Source organism: Nycticebus coucang, chromosome 14, assembly GCF_027406575.1.
Source record: "Nycticebus coucang isolate mNycCou1 chromosome 14, mNycCou1.pri, whole genome shotgun sequence".
NCBI lineage: Eukaryota > Metazoa > Chordata > Mammalia > Primates > Lorisidae > Nycticebus > Nycticebus coucang.
This window is the reverse complement of record NC_069793.1, coordinates 70,912,736-70,937,899: the sequence shown is the minus strand read 5'-3', so window position 1 is coordinate 70,937,899 and position 25,164 is coordinate 70,912,736. Positions and strand designations below refer to the sequence as shown.

The window sequence follows — 25,164 nt, the reverse complement described above, 5'->3', positions numbered from 1 at the left end:
ATTTTTTAAACAAACACTATTCTAGAATTGATATTAAGTATTATCTTTCAGTCCTTATGAAATTGTGGTTATTAAAAGAAGAGATTTACTTTAATTTATCACTACTATCAATTAATAATTGTTTATAATATTATATTTTATTGTTCCTAACAAAGAGGGTGACATCAAAGTTGACTTAGGGAACATTGGATTGAGTCAGATGTCTAAGATTATAGTCTTCACTGTGCCGTTATTAGCCATATATATTTAAATGGTTCATTTCTCTTGGTCTTGTTCGCTTCATCCATGATGGTGGATAGATGCAAAAAATCACTTTAGCTCTAAAATTACATGACAGTAATATAGGAACTTAGGGTAAATGATGTTTTTTAGCACAAGATGTATTATGTGTTTATTTATACTCTATCTGGTTCCCAAAAGGATTTAAGGAAGACTTATTTTCTCAGAGTAAAGAGCAACTTTTTTTTTTTTTTTTGAGACAGAGTCTCAAGCTGTCGCCCTGGGTCGAGTGGCGTGGCACACAGCTCACAGCAACCTCCAACTCCTGGGCTCAAGCGAGTCTCCGCCTCCACCTCCCAAGTAGCTGGTACTACAGGCGCCTGCCACAATGCCCGGCTATTTTTTGGTTGCAGCCATCATCGTTGTTTGGCAGGCCTGGGTTGGATTCGAATCTGCCAGCTCAGGTGTACATGGCTGGCACCTTAGCCGCTTGAGCCACAGGTGCCAAGCCAGAGCAACTTTTTAAGCATAACACCTCAGGCAGAAACAATACTAGAAAGGATATTTGATTAGATAAAAATTTCAAAAGACTAATACAACAGCATTTAGAAAAGACAATTATTTGCTTACAGTGGAATTAGAATTAAAAGGAATGGCTTATACATTTTTAAAAATGCAATGATTGTGTTTTCATGGTAAAAATATGGTAATTTTTCCCATGATTTTTGCATATGTTTAGGCATTAATATTGCTGAAAAAAGCTTTTTTTGTTGGGTAATCAATTACTTAAGCAAAATTAAGATTTCATTTCTTTTGAAGATTAAAACTAAACAGTAAAACTTTTTTGATTGTGTATTTGGAGGAAGGCGAGGCCTCAGTGGAGATGTGGTAGTATCATTACTCATGATAGTAGCAGGGCAAGATACCACTTTTCCTTTCTCGAAACTTAAAAAAGTGTATATATAAAGGTAAAGGGGAAATACACTTTGGATCAAAATAACTGCAACATGTAACAAAGAAGTTAAAATCTTTAATACATAATAATCTTTTACAATTTAGTAAGAAAAGATGAACACACTTGCTAAAACAAAATGGCCAAAGGATGCAAACTGGTACTTTGTGAAAGAAGAGCAAAAATTATCAATAAACATAAAAATAGTATGTGACCATACTCAGTGATCAAAATGAAAAGAACAAGAAGATAACTTTGTTTTTCCAACTTAGGAAAGAAACATTACTGATAAATTCACTTCATGGTTATGTTATAAATTGTGCTACACCCCGTAGAAGAGCAATTTACATTCCCTTTAAGCCAATCATTTGTAGTAGGATATTGGGAACAAATGTATGGGCAAACGAAATCTCACAGTGGAGTTTTGGAACATCGAACCAGATGAGAAAAAATAGAGTTATTATAAGATTCTGAAGAATGGGTAGCATTTACATGAAATTTAAATGAAGAAATGAACAGTAAAGGCTCAAAGTAAAGCAGGGCTCTGTAAAATGGTCAATATATCAGATTGGTACTGCAGAATGGACACTGGGATCTGTTTCCTTGGAAACAGTGAAGTTAAGGCAGATATGTGGAGTGATGTGTCTAGAAATCATTTTATCCAAAGCTCTGCATCTGGGGTGTAAATAAAGGCTGCTTAGTTGTGTTAAAAGTGACTTAGATTGGCTCGGCGCCCGTAGCACATGGTTATGGTGCCAGCCACATATACTGAGGCTAAACAATAATGACAACTGCAACAAAAAATAGCTGGGCTTTGTGGTGGGCACCTGTAGTCCTAGCTACTTGGGAGGCTGAGGCAAGAGAATCACTTAAGCTAAAGAGTTTGAGGTTGCTGTGAGCTATGACGCCACGGCACTCTACCAAGGGTGACATAGCAACACTCTGTCTAAAAAAATAAAAATAATAAAAAAGTGACTTAGATCCTCTAAGCAAAAGTGGAATGTTTCATTTTTACTGACATAAGGTTCTGTGGGTCTCTAATTTTAGAAAATTATTTCCTCAGTAAGAAAGTAGTTAAAAAAATAGCTTGTTGGCTCAGCACCTGTGGCTCAAGCAGCTAAGGCACCAGCCACATACACCTGAGCTGGTGGGTTTGAATCCAGCCTGGGCCCACCAAACAATGATGGCTGCAACCAAAAAATAGCCAGGCGTTGTGACAGATACCTGTAGTCCCAGCTACTTGGGAGGCGGAGGCAGGAGAATCACTTGAGCCCAGGATTTGGAGGTTGCTGTGAGCTGTGATGCCACGGCATTCTACCCTGGGCCATAGCTTGAGGCTCTGTCTCAAAAAAAAAAAGAAGGAAATAGCTTGTTATGTCACTTCATAGCCAAAGTATGTCCTTGGAACAAATACAGTTTCTGATTAACTTTGCATTTGGCTTTTTTCTGTAACTATTCATCTGCCCTAATGAATAGATATACAGAGTTTTACTTTCTCAAAATTTATCTTTTTTTTTTTTTTTTGAGACAGAGTCTCAAACTGTCATCCTGGGTAGAGTGCCATGGCATCTTCATAGTTCTTTTAAGCAACCTCCAACTCTGGAGCTCAACCAACTCTGGAGCTCAAGTGATCCTCTTGCCTCAGGTTTTCTATTTTTAGTAGAGACGGTTTTTTGTTCAGACTAGTGTTGAACCCGTGAGCTCAAGCAATTCACGCCCTCGGCTTCCCAGAATGTGCGAGGATTATAGGTGTGAGCCACTGTGCCCAGCCTCAAAATTTATCTTAAGGAAAAGCTAAGGTTCAGCTATAAGAATGTTTTTCATAACATAGCAATTGTGGCCAGGTGAGTGGCTCATGCTTGTAAACTTAGATGGATCCCTTGAGCTCAGGAGTTGGAGACCAGTCTAAGTAAAAATGAGACCCCCATCTGTACTAAAACAAAAAGAAACTGGTCTGATATCTTGGTGGGCACCTGTAGCCCCAGCTAGAGGCTGAAGCAAGAGGATCAGAATTGCTTGAGCTCAAGAGTTTGAGGTTTTTGTGAACTGTATGACCCTGGGTTGAGTCATATGTGGAGCACTCAACCCAGGGTGACAGAGTAAGACTATGTCTCAAAAAAAAAATAAAAAAACATAGCAATTGTGAAAAATGGTTTTGGAGGGTTCTGGGGGGAGGGGTTTGAGATAGAGTCTCAAGCTGTTGCCCTGGGTAGAGTCACAGCTCACAGCAGCAAACATCAAAGAATGTGGCTGAGAAATTGGACAGTGGAGGCATTTAGGGAAAAAAGCCACTCACATATTTCTCTTAATCTTTTTTTTTTCTTTTTGCAGTTTTTGGCTGGGGCCGGGTTTGAACCCACCACCTGTGGTATATGGGTCCGGCGCCCTACTCCTTGAGCCACAGGCGCCACCCAGTTTCTCTTAATCTTAAAAAGTTCATTTTCATTTATGTTTTACATAGAGCTGTTAAGACCAATTCCTTGACAAAATAAATGCAAAATCTTAGGAAAAAAATCAAAAATAGGATGAGCTATAATGTGATCATTGTGCGTATTTTAGATTTGATGAGTTTGATGAAGCAATTGATGAAGCTATAGAAGATGATATCAAAGAGGCTGATGGAGGAGGTATGTGTTTGTCATTCTTTATTCTTCGTGTAAGTCGGCCAACAAGTTAATTTCAATGCTCAAATTAGGGCAGTGAGCGTATTTTTTATCCTCCTCCCCAACGTGCATCACAGTCACTACTATTGTTTATTGTCTCAGATCCAAAATAATCTTGGTCTCAGATCTAAAATACTTTGTGGACTAAGTATCAGTTTGTAGACTCAGATCCACTAGTTTAAGTATACTGTTTTCCTTTATGGTCTGTTATAAAATGCTGATGTTCTCCATAGATTAAAATTTTTACTTCTGTTGTCTTTATACTTCAAAGTAAAATTTATGGATGAATAAAATCTAAATAAGTGCTTTAAATTAACCTATAAAAATCAGTCTGTCAATTTCGTAGTCTCTACTAGATGTCATTAAAATAATTAAAAAAATGGAAGCAATTTAATTAAAGCACTATATAGCCACTGCTCTGATACAGAACATTCTGGTTTACACTTAAATATTATGAAAACTCTGGAAAGGATTAATTAGTACGTTGTTTGTAGAGGAACTGAAGAAGTTATAAGCTTTTCCAGAGATTTGTGCCTAGAGCTTAGCTCCTGAATTCTCACTTTCTCTATCCTGCAAACATAGTTTTAAAGGAATTGGATTGGCAGTTAGGGACCTTTACAGTGCTGTTTACCTACACTGTGTAGATGGTTGCTTTTATTAAGCCTAATTTCTGCTGGTGTACTTTGCAGTTTTTGGCCAGGGCTGGGTTTGAACCTGCCACCTCTGGTATATGGGGCCTGAGCCCTACCCCTTTGAGCCATAGGCACCGCCCTGGGGTACCTTTTAATAATGGAAGACCACAAAAACATTCTACATAAATTTTCGGAGAATACTTCCAGAGCTGTGCTGTCCAACATAGTAGCCGCTACACATGTGTGGCTATTGAGCACTTGGAATGTGGGGGGGTAGTCTGAATCGAAACTTGCTGTAAGTGTAAAATATACACTGGATTTCAAAGACTTAGTATGAAAGAAGGAATTTAAAATATTCCATTAATAATTATTTTATTGTTGAGCTGACATTTTAGATATATTGGTTTAAGTAAAGTATTATTAAGAATTAAAAAAAAGAAATTGGATTGGCCTCTTTCTAGAGCCTTTTCCAAAAGACAGCTTTCAAGAAGAGATTCTTGAATGACTGCTTATTAAGTATGAGATTTGTTTTGGGTGTGATCATAATGTTCTGAAATTAGTGGTGATAGTCACACAACTGTATGACTATCCTAAAAATCTCTGAAATATATACTTCAAAAGGGTGAACGTTATTGTATGTGAATTATGTAAAAATCCTTAAAACAAGAATAAATGTCTATTGGATAGTGTAAACAAACGCTAAAACTCTCTCTTGATGAGAGTTCTGCCACCTGAAGTTATAAGAAAACTGCCTGTTTTTAGGAAGAAAATCTAATGAAGAAGCTGCTAAGCATGAATAACTAAAAATTTAAGGGGAGCTTTTAATAAACATTCAGTTCTCTCTCCCCCTACCCATCCCAAACTCAGGAGTTGGCCGAGGAAAAGACATCTCCACCATCACAGGTCATCGTGGGAAAGATATCTCTACTATTTTGGATGAAGAAAGAAAAGAAAATAAACGACCCCAGAGGGCAGCTGCTGCTCGAAGGAAGAAACGCCGGCGACTAAATGACCTTGACAGTGACAGCAACCTGGATGAAGAAGAGAGTGAAGATGAATTCAAGATCAGTGATGGGTGCGTGGTCTTTCTCTAAACTCCAAACTCTTCCTACAAGCTTAAATAGGGCTAGGCTAGCAAAGAGCGTTGGCCATATTGTGATGAGACTTTTGTTCCTAATGTACATAGACTATATCTGTTTACTTTCAGGATATTTAAAGCAGATTCAAGAATGGTAATTTTGAGGCCAGGTGTGAGCTATGCATTGCTATGTAATCCTAGCATCTAGGAGGCCACAGCAGGCAGATTGCCTGAGCTCACAGGTTTGAGACCAGCCTGAGAGCAAGTGTGATACCCCATCTCTAAAAAATAGCTGGACATTGTGGTGGGTGCCTATAGTCCCAGCTACTTGGAAGGCTGAGACAAGAGAATTGCTTGAGGAATCTCGTTCTTGGTCAGATTGGTCTCGAACTCCTAAACTCAAGCAGTCCATCTGCCTCAGCCTCCCAGAATGCTAGGATTACAGGCATGAGCCACTGTGCCTGGCCCAGGGCTGACATTTGTTTCATGGCTGTCGTTCTGTTAAATTTGATGAACTGGAGTTGAACTTTCATTGTTGAGAGACTTCACTGTGTTCTGCTACTACGTCCAAGAGAGGTTCTTAGTCATGTATGACAAATAAGTAATTAGATACTGTGATGGGTTTGGGGGAAGTAATACAGAATGGAAGATCAGGAAATGTTTCTGTGCAGAGCAAGTACTGAAACAATGCTGTAAGTTTCTCCTTTTAGATTATTACTAGGGGAAACAAGCAATTAAAATAAAAAGTGGGGCTCGGCTCTCATTGGTGGGTTCAAATCCAGCCCGGACCAGCTAAACAACAATGACAACTGCAACCAAAAAATAGCCGGGCTTTGTGGCGGCACCTGTAGTCCCAGCTACTTGGAAGGCTGAGGCAAGAGAATTGCTTAATCCCAGGAGTTTGAGGTTGCTGTGAGCTGTAATGCCATGGCACTCTACTGAGGGCAACATAGTAAGCCTCTCTCAAAAAAAAAAAAAAAAAAAAACCCACAAAGTGGGCGGCGCCCATTGCTCAGTGGGTAGGGCGTGGGCTACATACAGCGAGGCTCAGGAGGTTCAAAGCCAGCCTGGGCCAGCTAAAACAACAATGACAACTGCAAACAAAAACAAACAAAAAAATAACCTGGTGTTGTGGTGGACGCCTGTAGTCCTCGCTACTTGGAAAGCTGAGGCAAGAGAATTGCTTGAGCCCAAGAGTTTGAGATTGCTGAGAGCTGTGACGCCACAGTATTCTATCCATGGTGACAGGTTGAGATTCTGTCTCAACAACAAGAACAAAAATAATAAATTAAATTAAACAAAACACAAAGTCATTCTGTGTGACTGCTATTAAAGTACAGATAAAGCATAAATTAGGATATAGGGGAGAGTTACCTTAATCCAGGGAGGTCAGGGAAAACCTCCCAGTACTAGCCAGGCATTGTGGCCGGCACCTGTAGTCCCTGCTACTTGGGAGGCTGAGGCAAGAGAATCACTTAAGCCCAAGAGTTTGAGGTTGCTGTGAGCTATGACACCACCGCACTCTACCAAAAGCGACATAGTGAGACTCTGTCTCAAAAAGAAAAAAAAAGAATCAGTAGAAGTAAACCTTGATCTGAAATTTGAAGAGTGAGTGTTTGAGCAAATTGGAGCATTTGGAATTAGAAGTAGGATGAGGAAAGAAGGCATTTCAAACAAAGAAGTCATACATCCAAGGTAGCAAGACATACAGTGTCGTGGAATATTTGGGAAACTTCTTGTGGTTCGGGATAGAAAGAATATGGGGCTCGAGTGGGCAGTGCCCTGCTGGAGATGTGGTCAATGGGTAAAACAGAACCAAATTATAGGGTGTTTTATTTGTCATATATGTGAATTTGGGCTTTATCCTAAAAATGATAATCATTTGGTCTAGGTTTTAAACTCTAGACTAATGTGAAATAAATCTTCAGAAAGATCAATCCTGGTATTCGTTTGGAGAATAGATTAAGGGAAATGAGAATAGAGTTTAGAGAACTATTTGGAGAGTTGATACTATACTTTAGGTAGATAAAAACCTATAAGGAGAAGAGAAATCAGTTTTGAGAGATTATCTTTTAAAAGGTAGACCCAGGAGGAGCTAGTAATTGATTTGGTGTGAGAAATGGAAAGTGAAAAATTAGGGTATTTATCCTAATATCCTAGGTTTCAATATCTTAGTTTGAGTTACTCAATGGGTGATGGTACCAAGTATCGTGTTGGGGAACAGAAGACAGTGGTAGTGTGGGAAAAATAATGAGTTCACTTTGGGACATGTTGGGTTTAAGGTATATGGGGGAACATCCCAAGAGGGCAAAACAGTTTATGTATAAAAATCAGTATCAGTTCATCTTCATAAGCCCTCCCAAGAGAGAAATAGAAGGACTTCTCCATTTTATAGACAGGACATTTTCTAGAATTATTCAGATATGTTGCACTTTACATGACTTAATGATTCACTGGACTCCTTAGAAATTGAACTCAGAACTCTCAAAAATGGGCTTACTTTTCAAAATGTACTATCATAACTTATCTGATTTATCTTGAATAGATCTCAAGATGAGTTTGTTGTATCTGATGAAAACCCAGATGAAAGTGAAGAAGATCCCCCATCTAATGATGACAGCGACACTGATTTCTGTAGTCGTAGATTAAGGCGACATCCCTCTCGGCCAATGAGGCAAAGCAGGCGTTTGCGGAGGAAGACTCCAAAGAAAAAGTACTCTGACGATGATGAAGAGGAGGAATCTGAAGAGAATAGTAGAGACTCTGGTAAAATTAACTTGGATCCATATCATACCAACTCAAGAAATTATTGTGATTTCTAGAACAAGTTCTTAAAATTCCATTCTTAAGACTCACTAGTTACTAAATTTTTCATATAAAGCATATCTGAGAAAAATATAAAAAGCATGTTAACTTGATATATGTTCATTTAGTATTGTGATGAATCATTTTGTTATCAAGTGCTCCATGTCTACCTTTTTTTTTGCTTTTTTTTGAGAGAGTCTCATTTTGTCACCCTTGGTAGAGTGCTATGGCATCATAGCTCACAGCAACCTCAAACTCTCGGGCTCAAGTGATCCTCTTGCCTCAGCCTCCCGAGTAGCTAGGACTACAGGTGCCCGCCACAATGCCTAGCTATTTTTAGAGATGATGTCTGGCTCTGGCTCAGGCTGGTCTCAAGCTAATGAGCTCAGGCAATCCACCCACCTTGGCCTCCCAATTACAGGCATGAGCAACTACACCCGGCCCCCACTAACCTTTATCTTCACAGTGTTTCTTGGGAATCATTCTCAATAAGCTGAGAACATTTTCCTCAGATTCCCAGCTATTTGAGAGAAAAGAATATCAATTAACTCTCTATTTAGACCATAATCAATGATTCATTAATTTTTTTAATAATTAGCAGTGATTAATGTTGTTATGACATGCTTATCCCTGAGTAAATAGTGAGAGGCACAACAACTTAAATATATGAAAGTTTTATGTAATTAGCAAATTGGTAGCTGTCATTGTAATAGAAAAATGCCACAGATGTGTCCCTGAGTCTGGCCATTCTTGTGGGTTGTTTTATTTTATTTTGTTTTGTTTTTTATTTCTTTTGAGACAGAGTCTTGCTCTGTTACCTGGGCTAGAGTAAAATGACACCGTCACAGCTCACGGAGCCCCAAACTCCTGGGCTCAAGTGATCCTTCCAACTCAGTTCCTGAGTAGCTGGGAAGACAGGTGTATGCCACCATGCCCAGCTAATTAAAAAAAATTTTTTTCTTACAGAGACAAAGTCTTGTTATGTTGCCCAGGTAGTCTCAAACTCCTTGCCTCAAGTGGTTCTCTTGCCTCAGCCTCTCAATCTGCTGGGTCTACAGGCATGAGCCACCAAGGCTTGCTTTTTTGGTTGTTTTATTATCTTTTTTTCTCAACCTTTTAAATAAGTGATGAAATCATGCCCCTTCATCAGTGATTATTTCCTACGTACAAGGACACTTCTTACATAATCACAGTACAATTTTCAAAGTCACTAATTTTAACATTGATATGATACCATTATTTAATCACAATTACATATTCAAATTTCATCAGGCAGGCCCAGCAATGTGGCTCATGCCTATAATCCTAGCATTCTGGGAGGGTGAGGTGGGTGGATTGCTAGAGCTCAGGAATTGTAGACCAGCCTGAATAAGTGCAAGAGCCTGTCTCTAAAAACAGTTGGGCGTTGTGGAGGGCGCCTATAGTCCCAGCTAATGGGGACGCTGAAGCAAGAGGATCACTTGAACCCAAGAGTTTGAGGTTGCTGTGAGCTATGATGCCACGGTAGTCAACCCTAGGGCAACTGAGTGAGAGGGACTCTGTCTCAAAACAAAACAAAAAACAATTTATCATGCATCTCAATATTGTCCTTAATATCTATTTTTTTTCTAGCCCAGAATCCAGTCTGCATTTATTCGGGTCTCTTTCGTCTACTTTAATCTTGAATGTTCCTCATCACCTTTACTGACCTATAATACTTATTTTGTACTGTGATTAGATTTCAGGATATGCTTTACTATTTTTTTTTCTTGTAATTAGTAAGTTATTTGTAGGAATTTGAGACTATATAAATAGTTCATTCCTTATAAGATAGTTCATCTATTGATGATCTTCTAACTCCACCATCCCTGTTATATATTTATTAGTTCTGTAAGAAAGAACTTGCCCCTCTTATCAATATATGTGTTTGTTTATATCCATGTGTAGTTGTGGATTCTTATTTAAGCCAGTGCATATACTACATTAGCATCACTATTTAGATTTGATTTGGCCAATGGGAATCATTTCAACCTGTTGGCTAGCTATTTTGAAATATTTAAAACCCATAAGAAAACAATAAGCCCGAATATGATAATTCAGTGGAATTTGTTAGCACTCTGAAAAACAGCTGTGACATGATACCATAGTCTCATTCTGGTTTCTTGATCAGAGATGACAAGAATGATGCTGTTTAGCAATACTTTGAGGGTTTAAGTAGGCCTGTGGTGCTTTACTTAGCAGTTTTTTATTCCACATGGAGAAAAGGAAAAAATATAACTCCAGTTCTATTCTTTTTTGGAGGAGGTTCATGAGTTTTCTTTGGCTAGAGGTTTTAACCTCTACAGTGCATTATGAGGGTAGCCATGGGTAGGAACAGCAGATTATCAGGAGGCAGGTTCTGGTAAGTGTCTACCAAGAAGAGAAGTCATGATAGCTGTGTACCTGACTGGGTCAAATGCCATAAGCATGATGATGATGATGATGATGATGATGATGATTATTTTATTGTTGGGGTTTCCTTGAGGGTATAAAGAACCAGATTACACTGATTGCATTTGTTAGGTAATGTCCCTCTTATAATTGTGTCCCCCTCCCAAGAGGTGTGTCACTCTCCATGACCCCCCCTCCTCCTCCCTCCTTCTCTCTCTCTGCTTCCGCATTCCCCTACCCCCCACCGTGTACTAGGTCATCAGTTGTCCTCATATCAGAATTGAGTACATTGAATTCTTGCTTTTCCGTTCTTGTGATGCTTTACTAAGAAGAATGCATTCCACTTCCATCCAGGTTAATACAAAAGATGTAAAGTCTCCATCTTTTTTAGTGGCTGAACAGTATTTCATGGTATACATATGCCACAGCTTAGTAAGGATTATTTTTAAGTAGAAAATATTTTCTGATCTTGAGGATTAACTCCTAATAGTAGATGTATGTGAAGTTTAGCATTAAAACCCTCATAGATTGGCTCATTATTAAAGAAATAAATGTGAGTTGTTATTCATTTAATTTTTATGACCAAACTCTGCTCAGTAGTTTTTCATTTTTATAACCTAAGCTAGCCAAAATTCTACTTAATGAACTTAAATTTTATACTTGACCTCTTTTTCTTTCCTTTTTTTTTTTAATAGAAAGTGACTTCAGTGATGATTTTAGTGATGATTTTGTAGAAACTCGTCGAAGGCGGTCAAGGAGAAACCAGAAAAGACAGATCAATTACAAAGAAGATTCAGAAAGTGATGGTTCCCAGAAGAGTTTAAGACGTGGCAAAGAAATAAGACGAGTTCACAAGCGCAGACTTTCCAGCTCAGAGAGTGAAGGTAAGGAATAGATACCCAATTTATATGTAGAAGTTTAGAGAAGGTAAAAGTTAAGTGTTAAAAAGTGATGTCAGTACTATGATTCTATTCCATTCCTTTAAAATTCACATAATCAGTAGTATCTTTGGTATAAAATCCATTAATACTTTGCCTGGTCAGAAATTCCAGTTTCAATAAATAATACTTGATAAGGCTTGGCACCTATGGCTTAAGTGGCTAGGTTGCCAGCCACACACACCTGAGCTGGTGGGTTGGAATCCAGCCCGGGCCCGCCAAACAACAATGATGGCTGCAACCAAAAAATAGCCAGGTGTTGTGGCGGGGATCTGTAGTCCCAGCTACTTACTTGGGAGGCAGAGGCAGGAGATTCGGTTGAGCCCAGGATTTGGAGGTTGCTGTGAGCTGTGATGCCATGGCACTCTACCCAGGGCGACAGCTTGAGGCTCTAGTCCCCCCCCAAAAAAAAAAAAAAATCTTGATAAAAGGCTAATTTGTAAGACTTTCATGGTAATAATTTTTTTTATCGAAACTAGAAGAATCTCAGAAAATTATGATCTGATCAAGATTTACTCTCTTTCCTTTCCATCTCTATTATTTATGACCCTTATTTTAAAATAACATCAATTAGGGGGTGGGGATCTCGGTGTGTGACACACCTTTTGGGGGCAAGACACAATTATAAGAGGGCCTTTACCTAACAGATGCAATCAGTGTAACCTGGTTTCTTGTACTCTCAATTAATCCCAACAATAAAGAAAAAATTTTTTAAATTAAAATAAAAAAATAACATCAGGAGGCTGAGGCAAGTGGATTGCTTGAGCTCACTAGTTCAAGACCAGCCTGAGCAAAAGCGTGACCCTGTCTCTACTAAAAATAAAAAAACTGAGGGAAGGGTGGCGCCTGTGGCTCAGTGAGTAGGGCGCCGGCCCCATATGCCGAGGGTGGTGGGTTCAAACCCAGCCCCGGCCAAACTGCAACAACAACAACAAAAAAATAGCCGGGCATTGTGGCAGGCGCCTGTAGTCCCAGCTGCTCGGGAGGCTGAGGCAAGAGAATCGCGTAAGCCCAAGAGTTAGAGGTTGCTGTGAGCTGTGTGATGCCACGGCACTCTACCTGAGGGTGGTATGTGAGACTCTGTCTCTACAAAAAAAAAAAAAAACTGAGGGAAAAGGATCACGTGAGCTCAAGAGTTAGAGGTTGCTATGAGCTATAATGTCACAGCACTCTATGCAGGGCAACAGCTTGAGACTCTGTCTCAAAATAAATTAATTAATTAATTAAAAAAAAAATATCGTCAATGCTCTGAGTAGTTGAACAGCTTCAAACCAAAATACCTACTGTCTCAGCATTACCTGTATGTTTCAGTTGGTAACTATTTTACTTTTTAATAACTTTAGTTGTGCTCCATACCAGAAGTGTAGGAAAAAGCTCTAATATATAAATTTGAAATTTTATTTTTATTTTTAAATTTACATATGGGTTCTCACTATGTTGCCCAGGTGTTCAGTGTCTGTTGACATGTCATTATAGTGCACGACAGCCTTCAACACCTGGCCTCAAGCACTCCTATTGCCTCAACCTCCCCAATAGCTAGAATATAGGTGGCCAGCCTCCATTTGTTTGGCCTGTCCAAATTAATTTTAAATGACCCCACCCCTCACCTTCCCACCTTTCTTTTTTTTTTGTTTTTGTTTTTTGGCTGGGGCTAGGTTTGAACCCACCCCCTCCGGCATATGGGACCAGCGCCCTACTCCTTGAGCCACAGGCACCGCCCCCACCTTTCTTTTTTATGCATTTAATTCACCGTTATTTATAGTCTGTGTTGAAGATAGGTGGCTTTCATAGATTAAACTTGAAATGAATAATAAAGTTTAAGTCAAAGAGAAGAGAGAAAGAATAAAAAATGTTTAGATGTAGGAGGCTAAAAAAAGAGAGGCAGATATCTTTTTTTAATTTTTATTTATTTATTTACTTTTTTTTTAAATCAGAGTCTCACTTCCTCGCTCTCAGTAGAGTGCTATGGTGTCACAGCTCACAGCAACCTCAAACTCATGGGCTTAAACAGTTCTCTTGCCTCAGCTTCCTAAGTAGCTGGGACGACAGGCACCCGCCATATGCCTGGCTATTTTTAGAGACGGGGTCTCACTCTTGCTCAGACTGGTCTCAAACCTGTGAGCTTAGGGAATCCACCCACCTTGGCCTCCCAGAGTGCTAGGATTATAGGCATGAGCCACCACACCCAGCCTGAACATGTTTTTTGAGTGTGTATTTATCTTCATTTGGCATAAAGACAAATATATATGTATATTAATTCAATCATTTAATACAAATTTTTCTTGAACTAGGTGCTATTCTAAGTATTGGAGTAGAACAGTGAGCACAACAGTCCTTATGTAACTCCTATTGCAATTGGAGGAGAGAGACAAATGAGACAGATAAATAAATGCTAAATGTGGGAGAATAGTTGGAATTTCAGATACTGACTAAGGGAAATTCTCACCAAGAGGACAATATTTAAATGAAGGCTTGAAAGAAATATTGTAGATGAGTCATGAATTTATGCAATCTGAAAAAAGGGTTGAGACAAGAAGATGCAACGCTAGATGCGATGGCCTTGAGGCAAGTTTGTGCCTTTCATGTTCAGGAAAGAGAAGGGCATCCAGGGCAGAATGAGTGAAGGGAAGAGATCTGCATCGCCCGAGTAGAGAGAACATAGTCAGCAAGCAACAGCACATCTGTTTATATATAAACCTTCTGCAAATCAGGTTTTATTGGAAGACCACCATGCCCCTTTGTTTACATATTGTCTGTTCCCACTTTCACAAAAAATTGAATAGTTGTGAAAGAGCCTGCCCTTTACAGAAAAAATTTGCTTAACAGCATTTTCCAGTTGAACTTTCTTCAATGATGGAAATTTCTGCTATTTCCATGCTGATCAGTACAGTATCCACTAATCTCATGTCCCAATTGAGTACTTCAAATGTAGCGAGGGTAACTATGGAACTGAATTCTTTCTTCTTTTTTTTTTCTTTTTTTGAGATAGAGTCTCACTATGTCGCCCTCAGTAGAGTGCTGTGGCATCACAACCTCAAACTCTTGGGCTTAAGCGATTCTCTTGCTTTAACCTCCCAAGTAGCTGGGACTACAGGCGCCCGCCACAGCGCCCAGCTATTTTTGGTTGTTGTTGTTATCATAGTTGTCATTGTTGTTTGGCAGGCCTGGGCTGGATTGGAACCTGCCAGCTCTGGTGTATGTGGCTGGCACCCTAGCTGCTGAGCTATAGGTGCCAAGCCAGAACTGAATTTTTAATTTTATTTAATTTTAATTAATCTAAATTTAAAGTAACCATAGGTGACTAATGTCTACCTTATTGGATAGGACAGAGTAGGCCATGGTATAGATTTTGAGTTTTATTTTATATGAGATGAGCAAAGGAGTGATGTGATCTGACTTGGTTTTAAATTTGCTGTTAGTCGTGTTATGAATAGATTAAAGGGGACAAGGGCAGGAGCTAGAAGACAAATTGGGTAGTTATTGAAATAGTCCAGGTGTGGTGGCTCACGCCTATAATCCTAGCATTTGGGAAGCTGAGGCAGATGGATTGCCTGAGCTTATGATTTCAAGATCAACCTGAGTAAGAGCAAGACCTCATCTCTAAAAAATAGCCAGGCACTGTGGAGGGTGCCTAGAGTCCTCCTAGGGAGGCTGAGGCAAGAGAATCACTTGAACCCAAGAGTTTGGGGTTGCTGTGAGCTAAGATGCCATGGCAGTCTACTAAGGGCAACCAAGTGAGACTCTAGCTCAAAAAAAAAAAAAAAAATGGTGGCGCCTGTGGCTTACTGGGTAGGGCGCCAGCCCCATACACTGAGGGTGGTGGGTTCAAACCTGGCACCTGCCAAACTGCAACAGAAAAATAGCCGGGCGTTGTGGCAGGCGCCTGTGGTCCTGGCTGCTCTGGGGGCTGGGGCAAGAGAATCACCTGGGCCCAGGAGTTGGAGGCTGCTGTGAGCTGTGGCGCCATGGCACTCTACTGAGGGCAATAAAGTGAGACTCTGTCTCTAAAAAAAAAAAAAGAAAGAAAGAAATAGTCCAGGTAAAATATGAGAGTGGGTGGGTTAGGACAATAGCAGTAGAGGGGTGAGGAGCAGTCAAATTGTGAGTATGTTTGAAAGGTAGACCCAAAGGATTTACGGTTTGGTTGGAAGAGAGAAAGCAGGCAAACATAACTGAGCAACCGGAAGAATAGCTGCCAACTAAGATGGCACAGACCACAGTGACACATACAGATTTAAGGAGGTAGTTTTAGAGCTCGGTTTTGGACATACAAGGTTTTAGACGCCTGTTTAGATATCCACGCATAGATATTGGGTAGGTAGTTCCACTTGCTTGGAATTCAGTGATTGCCTAAAACAAATACGAAAGTCATCAACATATAGATGGTATGCAGTCTATACCAGTCATGAGACTGGGTGAAATCTGTGAAGATATAAATACAGTTATCCCTTAGTATCTATGGGTTGGTTCCAGGATCCCTACAGATACCAAAATCCATAGATGGTCAAGTCCTTTATATAAAGTGGTATAGTATTGCATATAATCTACACACATACCCCCATATGCTCTAAATTATCTCTAGAATATTTATAATACCTAATATGATGTTAATACTATGTAAATTTTTTTTTCTTTTGAGGCAGAGTTTCACTCTCTTGCCCAGGCTAGAGTGCAGTGGCTGTAAATATTTTTATATTCTATATTGTTTAGGGAATAATGATAAGAAAATCTGTACATGTTCAGTTCAGAGACAACCATCCATTTTTATTTTGTATGTATATTTTCCATCTGTGGCTAGTTGAATCCATGGGTACAGAGGGCTGACTGTATAGCCAAAGAAGAGAAGACATTTAAGAGTACTGGGTGGCACGTGTAGCTCACATACACTGGAGGTGGCGGGTTCAAGCCTGGACCTGCCAAACAACAATGACAACTACAACACCAAAATAGCCGGGCGTTATGGTAGGCTCCTATAGTCGCAGCTACTTGGGAGACTGAGACAAGACAATCACTTAAGCCCAAGAGTTCAAGCTTGCTGTGAGCTATAATGCCATGGCACTCTACTAAGGGCAACCTAGTGAGACTCTGTCTCAAAAACAAAAAAAGGAGTACTGGGCAGCGCCCATAGCTCAGTGGGTAGGGCGCCAGCCACACACCAAAGCTCACAGGTTCAAACTTGGCCAGGGCCATCGAAAACAGCAATGACCACTGCAATAAAAAAAAAAAATAGCCGGGCATTGTGGTGGGCGCCTGTGGTCCCAGCTACTTGGGAGGTTGAGGCAAGAGAATCGTTTGAGCCCAAGAGTTTGAGGTTGCTGTGAGCTGTGACACCATGGCACTCTACCCAGAGTGACAGCTTGAGACTGTCTCAAAAAAAGAAAAAAAAGAGTACCAATGGCATTTAATAACATGGGTCACCAGTTGGCACTGTGTTTCAGATTTGCAGAGTTGAGTGGCCAGTTTTTATTTATCTTCTTTGTCAGTATGCTTACATGATTCCCTAATTTGAGGATGAGTGGTAAGGAGTTCCTTAGTTTATGACCAAACTATCTTCATTTAATTTAAGTCATCAGTTTTCTTCCCAAGGAAATCTGCTCTTGCCTAAAATCAGAGGTAAAGTACTATATGAAAAATAGTCACATGAGGACTGAGATGAGAGAAATCAAGCCAGTTATTAAAGGGGAATATTTATATACAAGCAGTCTGAGAGTAGGACATAGGGTGAACATGGGGAGGAAAAGGACAATTACTTAAATCTATTTATGGTTAACTGTGCCAATGGCTTAAATGTGCTGTTTATTCTAGAGAGCTATATGTCCAAGAACTCTGAAGATGATGAGCTAGCTAAAGAATCAAAGCGGTCAGTTCGAAAGCGGGGCCGAAGTACAGATGAGTATTCAGAAGTAGATGAAGAGGAAGAAGAGGAAGGCAAACCATCCCTCAAACGGTTACACCGAATTGAGACAGATGAGGAGGAAAGTTGTGACAATGTTCATGGAGATGCAGGTCAGCCTGCCTGTGACACCCAGCCACGGATCCTGTCCTCAGAACAAGACAGCACCAAGAGGCCCTACCGGATAGAAAGTGATGAGGAAGAGGACTTTGAAAATGTAGGCAAAGTGGGGAGCCCATTGGACTATAGCTTAGTGGACTTACCTTCCACCAATGGACAGAGTCCTGGCAAAGCTATTGAGAACTTGATTGGCAAGCCAACTGAGAAGCCTCAGACCCCCAAGGACAACGGCACAGCCAGTGCAAGCCTAGCCCCCAATGGGACAAGTAGTGGGCAGGAGGCAGGGGCACCAGAAGAGGAGGAAGATGAGCTTTTGAGAGTGACTGACCTTGTCGATTATGTCTGTAACAGTGAACAGTTATAAGACTTTTTTTCCATTTTTGTGCTAATTTATTCCACGGTAGCTCTCACACCAGCGGGCCAGTTATTAAAAGCTGTTTAATTTTTCCTAGAAAACTCCACTACAGAATGACTTTTTAGAAGAAAAATTTCCACAAACCCCAAAGTCTTTCTGTGAAGTGACCAGTTTTGAACTTTGAAGATAAATAATTGCTGTAAATTCCTTTTGATTTTCTTTTTCCAAGTTCATGGTCCTTGGTAATTTCATTCATGGAAAAAAATAATCTTATAATAACAACAAAGATTTGTATATTTTTGACTTTATATTTCCTGAACTCTCCTGACTTTGTGAAAAAGGGTGGATAAGAATGCATTCCGAATCTGTGAGGGCCCAAAACAGAATTTAGGGATGGAGAAAGCACTTGTGCTTTAGCTTTTTCATATTAAATATATATTATATTTAAACATTCATGGCATAGATGATGATTAACAGACTGTTTAAAAGTCCAAGTCTGTACTGTTGCAATTTGAGAATTGTAGATAACATCATACATACATTTAGTAACAGCTTTCGTGAAATCAACTTGTTTACTATTGGAGATAACCACACTTAATAAAGAAGAGACCGTGAAAGTACCATCATAAAAATCTTTAATCTAAGTTTCTGTTACAGCGGAATTTCTTGTTTAAAAAAATAAAATCATCTGAAAAGCATTTGTACAGTAAATGTATAATGAAGTTTTGACAACCAGACTGTGCTAGCAACAAACTTTTTAAATAGCTTTATGCAGTGGTGATAAGGTGGCCTCTAATGTACTATATCTGTATCTGATGGAGAGTTATTAATGAAATGAGTGAGGTCTTTCTTAAGGCCCAGGTGGACTGTAAACTTTGCCAGTAGTGTAACTCTTGTCTTCTGGCCACTTGATGTTTAAATATTTGAAATAGCATTTTGAAAGTAATACATCTATATATAACATACATGAAGAGATGCTAAGCTAACAGCAGTATTTTAGCACATTTAAAGATGGGGGAGGGATTTTCAGGTGAATTTTAACTGGTCTATTCTTGCCCTTAGTATCTACTTCAAATTGAAGTCTACAAACAAAGCTGTTCCTTTGGGAGGTTTTTAGTTTGAGTTTTAGTGCGCGCGCGCGTGTGTGTGTGTGGGGGTGTGTGTGTGTGTGTGTGTTGGTTTTTCCTATCTGCCTGGATATATTAGCAGGGTCTGAATGTAGTTTTGGCCTTTGGCCATCAGACTTCTATTAAAATTCATTAATAGTCACATGACCATCATAGAGTTGAATGAGAACTGTCGATATACTTACTAGGCATGACATCCATTTCAAACATCTCAACATTTTGAAGAATGATAAACCCTTTGTTTCAAGAAAAAGGGATTTGTAACTAACTAAATATCTAACGTAATTGACACTAAAATATGAACTTTATCTTATTTAGTTTCTGTGATAGCTATAAAATTTCAGGCAGAGCCATAACATTGTACAGAGTGTAGCACTTGTTTTAAATTAAACCTTGCCTGTCAAATTCTGAAACTTTCACCCATTTCATCTGTGAATACTTTTGCCCTGGGTTTTGGGGTTTTCTGTTCCAGTGTTGTGTCTGTTGCCGGCAATGGACACACCTTATCTACTGCTGGCCCAAGGAACTTCATTAGTTTTTCTTTCCAAATTATGTATTATATGTGCTAGTCAGTATACAGTAAAGCACTTCTTTTTTTTTTTTTTTATTAGAAAGCTGGCATTAGACTTGCATTTTAAATACCTCTCTAGGAACTTGATACTCCTCTTCCTTCCTCAGCAGGTGTTGCCCTTACATCTCATCTTTTGGTCTTGGAAGTTACAGCTGTTGTTTTTCAGTTGCTGTTGGTTCTTTTGTCTTGTTTTGTTTCACTTTAGTTCTGTAGTACCTGCCCATTAATATTTTCACTTTGATTCTAGCAATGTATATGTATCTGTATAAAAAATAAAATAATGAAAGCAGCCTAATAATAGGATGCACCAATAGCATGTGGTTCCAAGCAAGTTGTGATTTTTATTTTGAGACAGTGTTCCACTAGAAGGGAGGGAAGGGCTTTCCTCTCAGTGAGTAAAGCAGGGCTTTGGAAGGAGCCATATTTGCTTACAGAAACTCCTTTCTGGCTAGGTTTTTTTATTTATTTAAAAGTCAGCGAAGAATTCTAACCATTTTAACTATCTTAAACAAGCAGACAATATGAAAGGATTCCTACTAGTGCAAGGTAAGTGATTCGAATGTACAGGTGGCCTTCCCTGCCACCTAGTCTCCCTCTACCATTTTACGTCTGCAGCTGGGTAAAGCCACTATCATATAGAAACTCTCCGTGTGCCCTGCCTCTACCTCTGACACCAGCTTCTTCCACTTCCTCTACCTATTAGTTCGATTCCTCTGTTAAGACAAGTGATCAGAAGTAGTAGTAAACGAATAAGTAACTTATTTTAACAGGATGCCTAATGTGAAATAAGGAGTTCTTTTTACTCTTCTGCTATAAAAGACCAAGGGTGATTTTTAGCGTTGTAAAGACTGAGTATTCCATTTAGCAAATGTCCTACTGACATGGGTTATGATACCACTTTTGCCGCCTGATAGTCACCAAACTTGAATCAGTGTCAACTTGATAATGAGTGTAACCCTTCTCTCCTTGTATTTTCATCAAATCAGTTAACTATGGGTCATCTACCAAGAATGTAATCCAAGCAGCTGATAAATATGAATTATTATTATTATGCACCTAGATTGTTATAGGTGATTAAATTTTGAACAATTCAAAAAACAGTTATGCTGCTTGGTGGTTGGATTTAGTCCCTAAAAGAAGTCCATGTTCACTGAATATTCATTCTAAAGGTATCTGAAAGCTAAAAGAAGTTAAAAAACCCCAACAAAATATAGAAAAAAGTAAATATTCTGTAACCAAGAGTACAATACAGTCGTTAGGAACTGGAGAAAGTATAGGAAAGCATACTTTCAGATCTAGAGTTTAGGCCATCTTGGATTCTTGTTAGAGCAGTAACCCATGGATTTAGATTCGTGATAGATACTGTGTGTAATAGAGCCCTTTAGTAATTTTAACCCTCTTTTTTAAAATACAAATTGGACTATCAATATCAAACTCTAGTCTACAGGAAATGTATTAAGGGGAAATGTAGATTAGCATTCAGTATATTTAGTTTGCTATTTCTGTAAAGGTTTGAAAACTAGCCAAATTTTCACAAAGCAGAAGCTTTGAATAAAAATATGTGTGAAAAGGACTCAGACTGAAAACGCACATTTTGCTTTTGTACATTTGTGCTGATGAAATGGTGTTTAGTGTAAAACATTTTCCATTGTTGGCACATTAATGCAAAGTGATGGCAGAGATATTTTCAAGAATATAAACAGTATGTTGAGGTTAGATTTCCTTGATACCCTTTATCCCGATGCTCAAGGTTATAGATTTAGAGGATAAAGGGGAATTTAATTTAGAATAAATCTATGTCTACTGGTAATTTTTTTTTTAAAGAACCAAGAACTTCAAATGCTAACAAACTTGTTGAAAAGGTTTTTAAATCAATTTTAAAAGGTTATAAAACACTGTCCAGTTTTCACATTTTGGTTGATAAAACGAATCCCATAATATTCCTTTGAATGAAGTACATATATTAAGAAAAATAGGAACATTTACTTGTTTAAATTGAGAGTTAACATGGGGGAATGTTAGCTATTTTTAAGTGGAATTGATAGAATGTCCTTTGTCACAAGGAATGCTTTTTTAGCTTGTGGGCATAAGAGATGTTAATCATTCTCTGGTTCTACCATACAACTGCAAAGAACCTAATGAATCTACAGATTTAAACTTCAGAAGTTTTGAACTCCACTCTTCACCAGCATAGTGGAGCAGGTTCATAATTCAAGGTGTTGCGTCACATATAAAACAAGTATTCAGAGACCCAAATCATTTGTTTAAATTTTGTGTATGTATATATGTACACATGCTTCAGATAAGTATTCGAAGAAATAAAAATGAATTCATCATTAACTGAATATTAAAAGAAATAAGACAACCATTACAACTGATACAAAATTATGAACATCATTTACAGTCTAGAGAAAAATACTTGTCTGACATTCTCAAAATATGCTCCTGGTTCTCCTAAAAGCAGAGAATGCCAAGACTGCTTGTCTGCTATAATCTACCTATTCCTCTCTTGCTTTCTATGATCCATCATTAAACTTCCTTAGATTGAAATCCATTCCTGTTTTATCCAACATTCCTAGTGTGTACCTGTAAACCTACCTTGGAATTGGCAAGTTAACTACAATTTTTTTCATTGTTTTTGTACCAATCCTTAAAGACAAGGTCTTTTACTATCAATGTATTTAAACTGGGTTATTGTGTTACATTTTTACTCTTCCAACTTAAATTATCATTTAATATTTTTGAGTGTCAAAATTGCTAAGTAACTAACATGTTGAAGATAATCTTTCCCAATTAGGTAGTCATAAACCAATATATAGTGAGCTTAGGGTAACCACTTTGGATTGTACACTCAACACTTTTTATTCATACAAACCATCTCAGAATTTGATTAAAATATAATCCCATTAGTGGATTTTTTTCCCTCATTTTGTACATTGAGGCTCAATTTTTTTTTTTCATATCATGTTTATACCACTTTGTGAAATGCGGTAAACCCAATTCTGGCAGATTATAGTAGTTTCAGTTAATGAAGATATTTTAATAACTTTTTGACTATCTTATATGTAAGTATATAAGAGGACATAACAAATTAATAGAAGAGTAGAAATTTATTAAGTTCTTTAGGCATTTTGAAAGAATATTTTCAAAGGAACTATATTTGTGTTTTTGTTTTTTACCAAACTGGTATGAGCTAAAAAATGTGCTAAGGATTAAATAATCTGCCTTTTTTTCTTTTTGCCACTGGATGATGTAAGTTGAGAATGGAATTGTTAATCCTAACTATGTATTTTCTTGACTTTCATCAGTTTCTAAAGAAATCTGATTTAAGTGTTTTGGGTTTTGTTTCATCTATATTTATTGAGTTTTGCTCATAGACGACCAGGAGCCTGCATGTCTTGCTTATGAATGGCCAGAACACAGTTATTGGGGGAACTTAATGGCTCAAGCCTTTCTGAATCATTTTAACTTATTTTGTATGTTGCAAAAAAAAAAAAAAGTTTATTTTGCTTGAGAGTCACATTTTTTTATAACTGTACAGCTTTTAAGGGATGGGAGGTGGGAAAATGCCCTAAAATAGGATGTAGATTTTTACAATTGTGTTTATGCTAGAACATCTACAGGTACATTATGTAATTAAACCTAAATTGTTTTAAATTTTGTGCCATGTCTTTCATTCTCCTGCCCTTTAGCAGAGTTGATGCATGTCAATACTGCTATATGGACAAGCCTTGAAATTAGATTAACAAGCCCTATCTCCAAAGCTTTAAGATCACTGCATGAAAATTGCACACAAACACACACGCAGACACATACATATACACACAGAACTAGTTCATATTAGTGTAAATGGATTTTCGGGATCAGAACAGCGATAATAGCCCAAATTTGGGTGTTAACAGCATATTCTAACAGTGCATGATTTTCGTGATGCCTAACTAGGGTATTTTCAGTGTTGGTCTGGTGTTTTGTTCTCTTATGAAAGTAGCTTATTAATGATGGTATCTGAGTTGTAACTTGCCCAAGCCTGCCACAAGGTTTTGTGAAAGGGTATGTCCTGTGATGAGATGGGGGTGGGAATAGGGCAGAGCTTGGTTTCTTTTTAATCTGTAAAAGAAAGAAAAACTAGAATTGCTCAATTTGGTTGTTTATTGGGCTTAATTCCACAGGAATATTTGTCTGTTTAAACACAGCAGGAAGGGAAATCAGATTCAAATTTTAATTCCTTCCTTATTTGATGAGTATTTTGAAATCTTGCAGAACTGCTGATTCTAGCACAGTCTTACATGGCACATTTTATCTATCATGTTATATTGACACCACCTTTGTTTAATGCCAGTACTTTTTTTCCATCTGATAATTTTGCCATTATAATTTCTCACCTTTGTAGCATAAGTGTATTCTTGTAAAGAATTAAGTTCATCCAAGAGTGTTATAATTTCTATTAAGGCTGCCCTTCATGTGTTGTCAGCTAATGGGAAGTCCGTTTCTTTGCAGTCCTCACCCATTTAGAGGTGAAGCCTGGGGATCGTGAATTTCCATGTGAAGAATACAAATTCCAGATAAGAATTTATAAATGGTATATTTTAGAATTTCATTTCAACTTCTAAAGTAATAGCTGGGATTCAAGGAGTGTTTGATCAGAACACTGCTTGGATTTTTCAGACATGCTTATATGAAATGTTTTATTTTCCTATGCATAAAAAAATGTATTCCTTGAATAGGTTCTCAGATGCTTTATTTTGTTTCTAGGAGATAATAGTTAAAGCAGAAGCTCCAAGATTAGCATAAAACTAACTCTTGAGGTAATCGGGACCATCTGTTAGTCAAATAGGAGAAGCCAGAGTGCTCTCCCTCACACAATAACGTACTGCATTGTGTTGGGGGGAAGATCTGAAAACTGGAAATGTGATTCCAATAACACACAAAGTAAATTTTGTGCATATAAAGTATGGCAATTCCTGGTAGCTTAAAGCTTCAGGGGAAACTGCCGTGTATGAACACCTAGTGTGTTAGAATTGCAGTGCATAGTTGTTTAAATTCAATATTCCTTGTAAGTGACAAGCAAAATACGTTGTGGCTGGTGCCAATATTTTTGTTAATGAAATGTTTACTGTCTCACTACCGTCTGATCAGAACTTTCGGTGTTATAAGCCAGGCCTACAGCCATTTTATAGCTATTGGCCTAATTGTGTAACTTTTTCTTTCAAAATGTTTTATTATAATACTTCTGTCATTTCTTTCACTTAATATGTCTATTGTCATAATAAAAAATTTAAATAATTTGATGTATTTAACATGATGTGTTTGCAAACATAGTTTATTTTAAATTCTATCGCACATGGTAAGGATTTTCTACACTAGTTCATGAAGGTTAAAATAATTTTCCTCTCACTTTCTAT

The 25,164-nt window shown here is 38.2% G+C and overlaps 1 protein-coding gene across 1 annotated transcript in view; it reads left to right on the top strand.

Annotated features, from left to right (window-relative positions):
* RSF1 (remodeling and spacing factor 1) overlaps positions 1 to 25,059 on the top strand; it is a 198,888-nt gene extending 173,829 nt beyond the window's left edge. The window contains exons 12-16 of the mRNA XM_053561132.1: positions 3,731 to 3,798; positions 5,334 to 5,541; positions 8,090 to 8,310; positions 11,454 to 11,642; positions 17,502 to 25,059. Coding sequence (XP_053417107.1) covers positions 3,731 to 3,798; positions 5,334 to 5,541; positions 8,090 to 8,310; positions 11,454 to 11,642; positions 17,502 to 18,073 — 1,258 coding nt within the window. The 3' untranslated portion in view covers positions 18,074 to 25,059. The remainder of the gene's footprint in view (positions 1 to 3,730; positions 3,799 to 5,333; positions 5,542 to 8,089; positions 8,311 to 11,453; positions 11,643 to 17,501) is intronic.
* Positions 25,060 to 25,164: the final 105 nt, after the last annotated feature.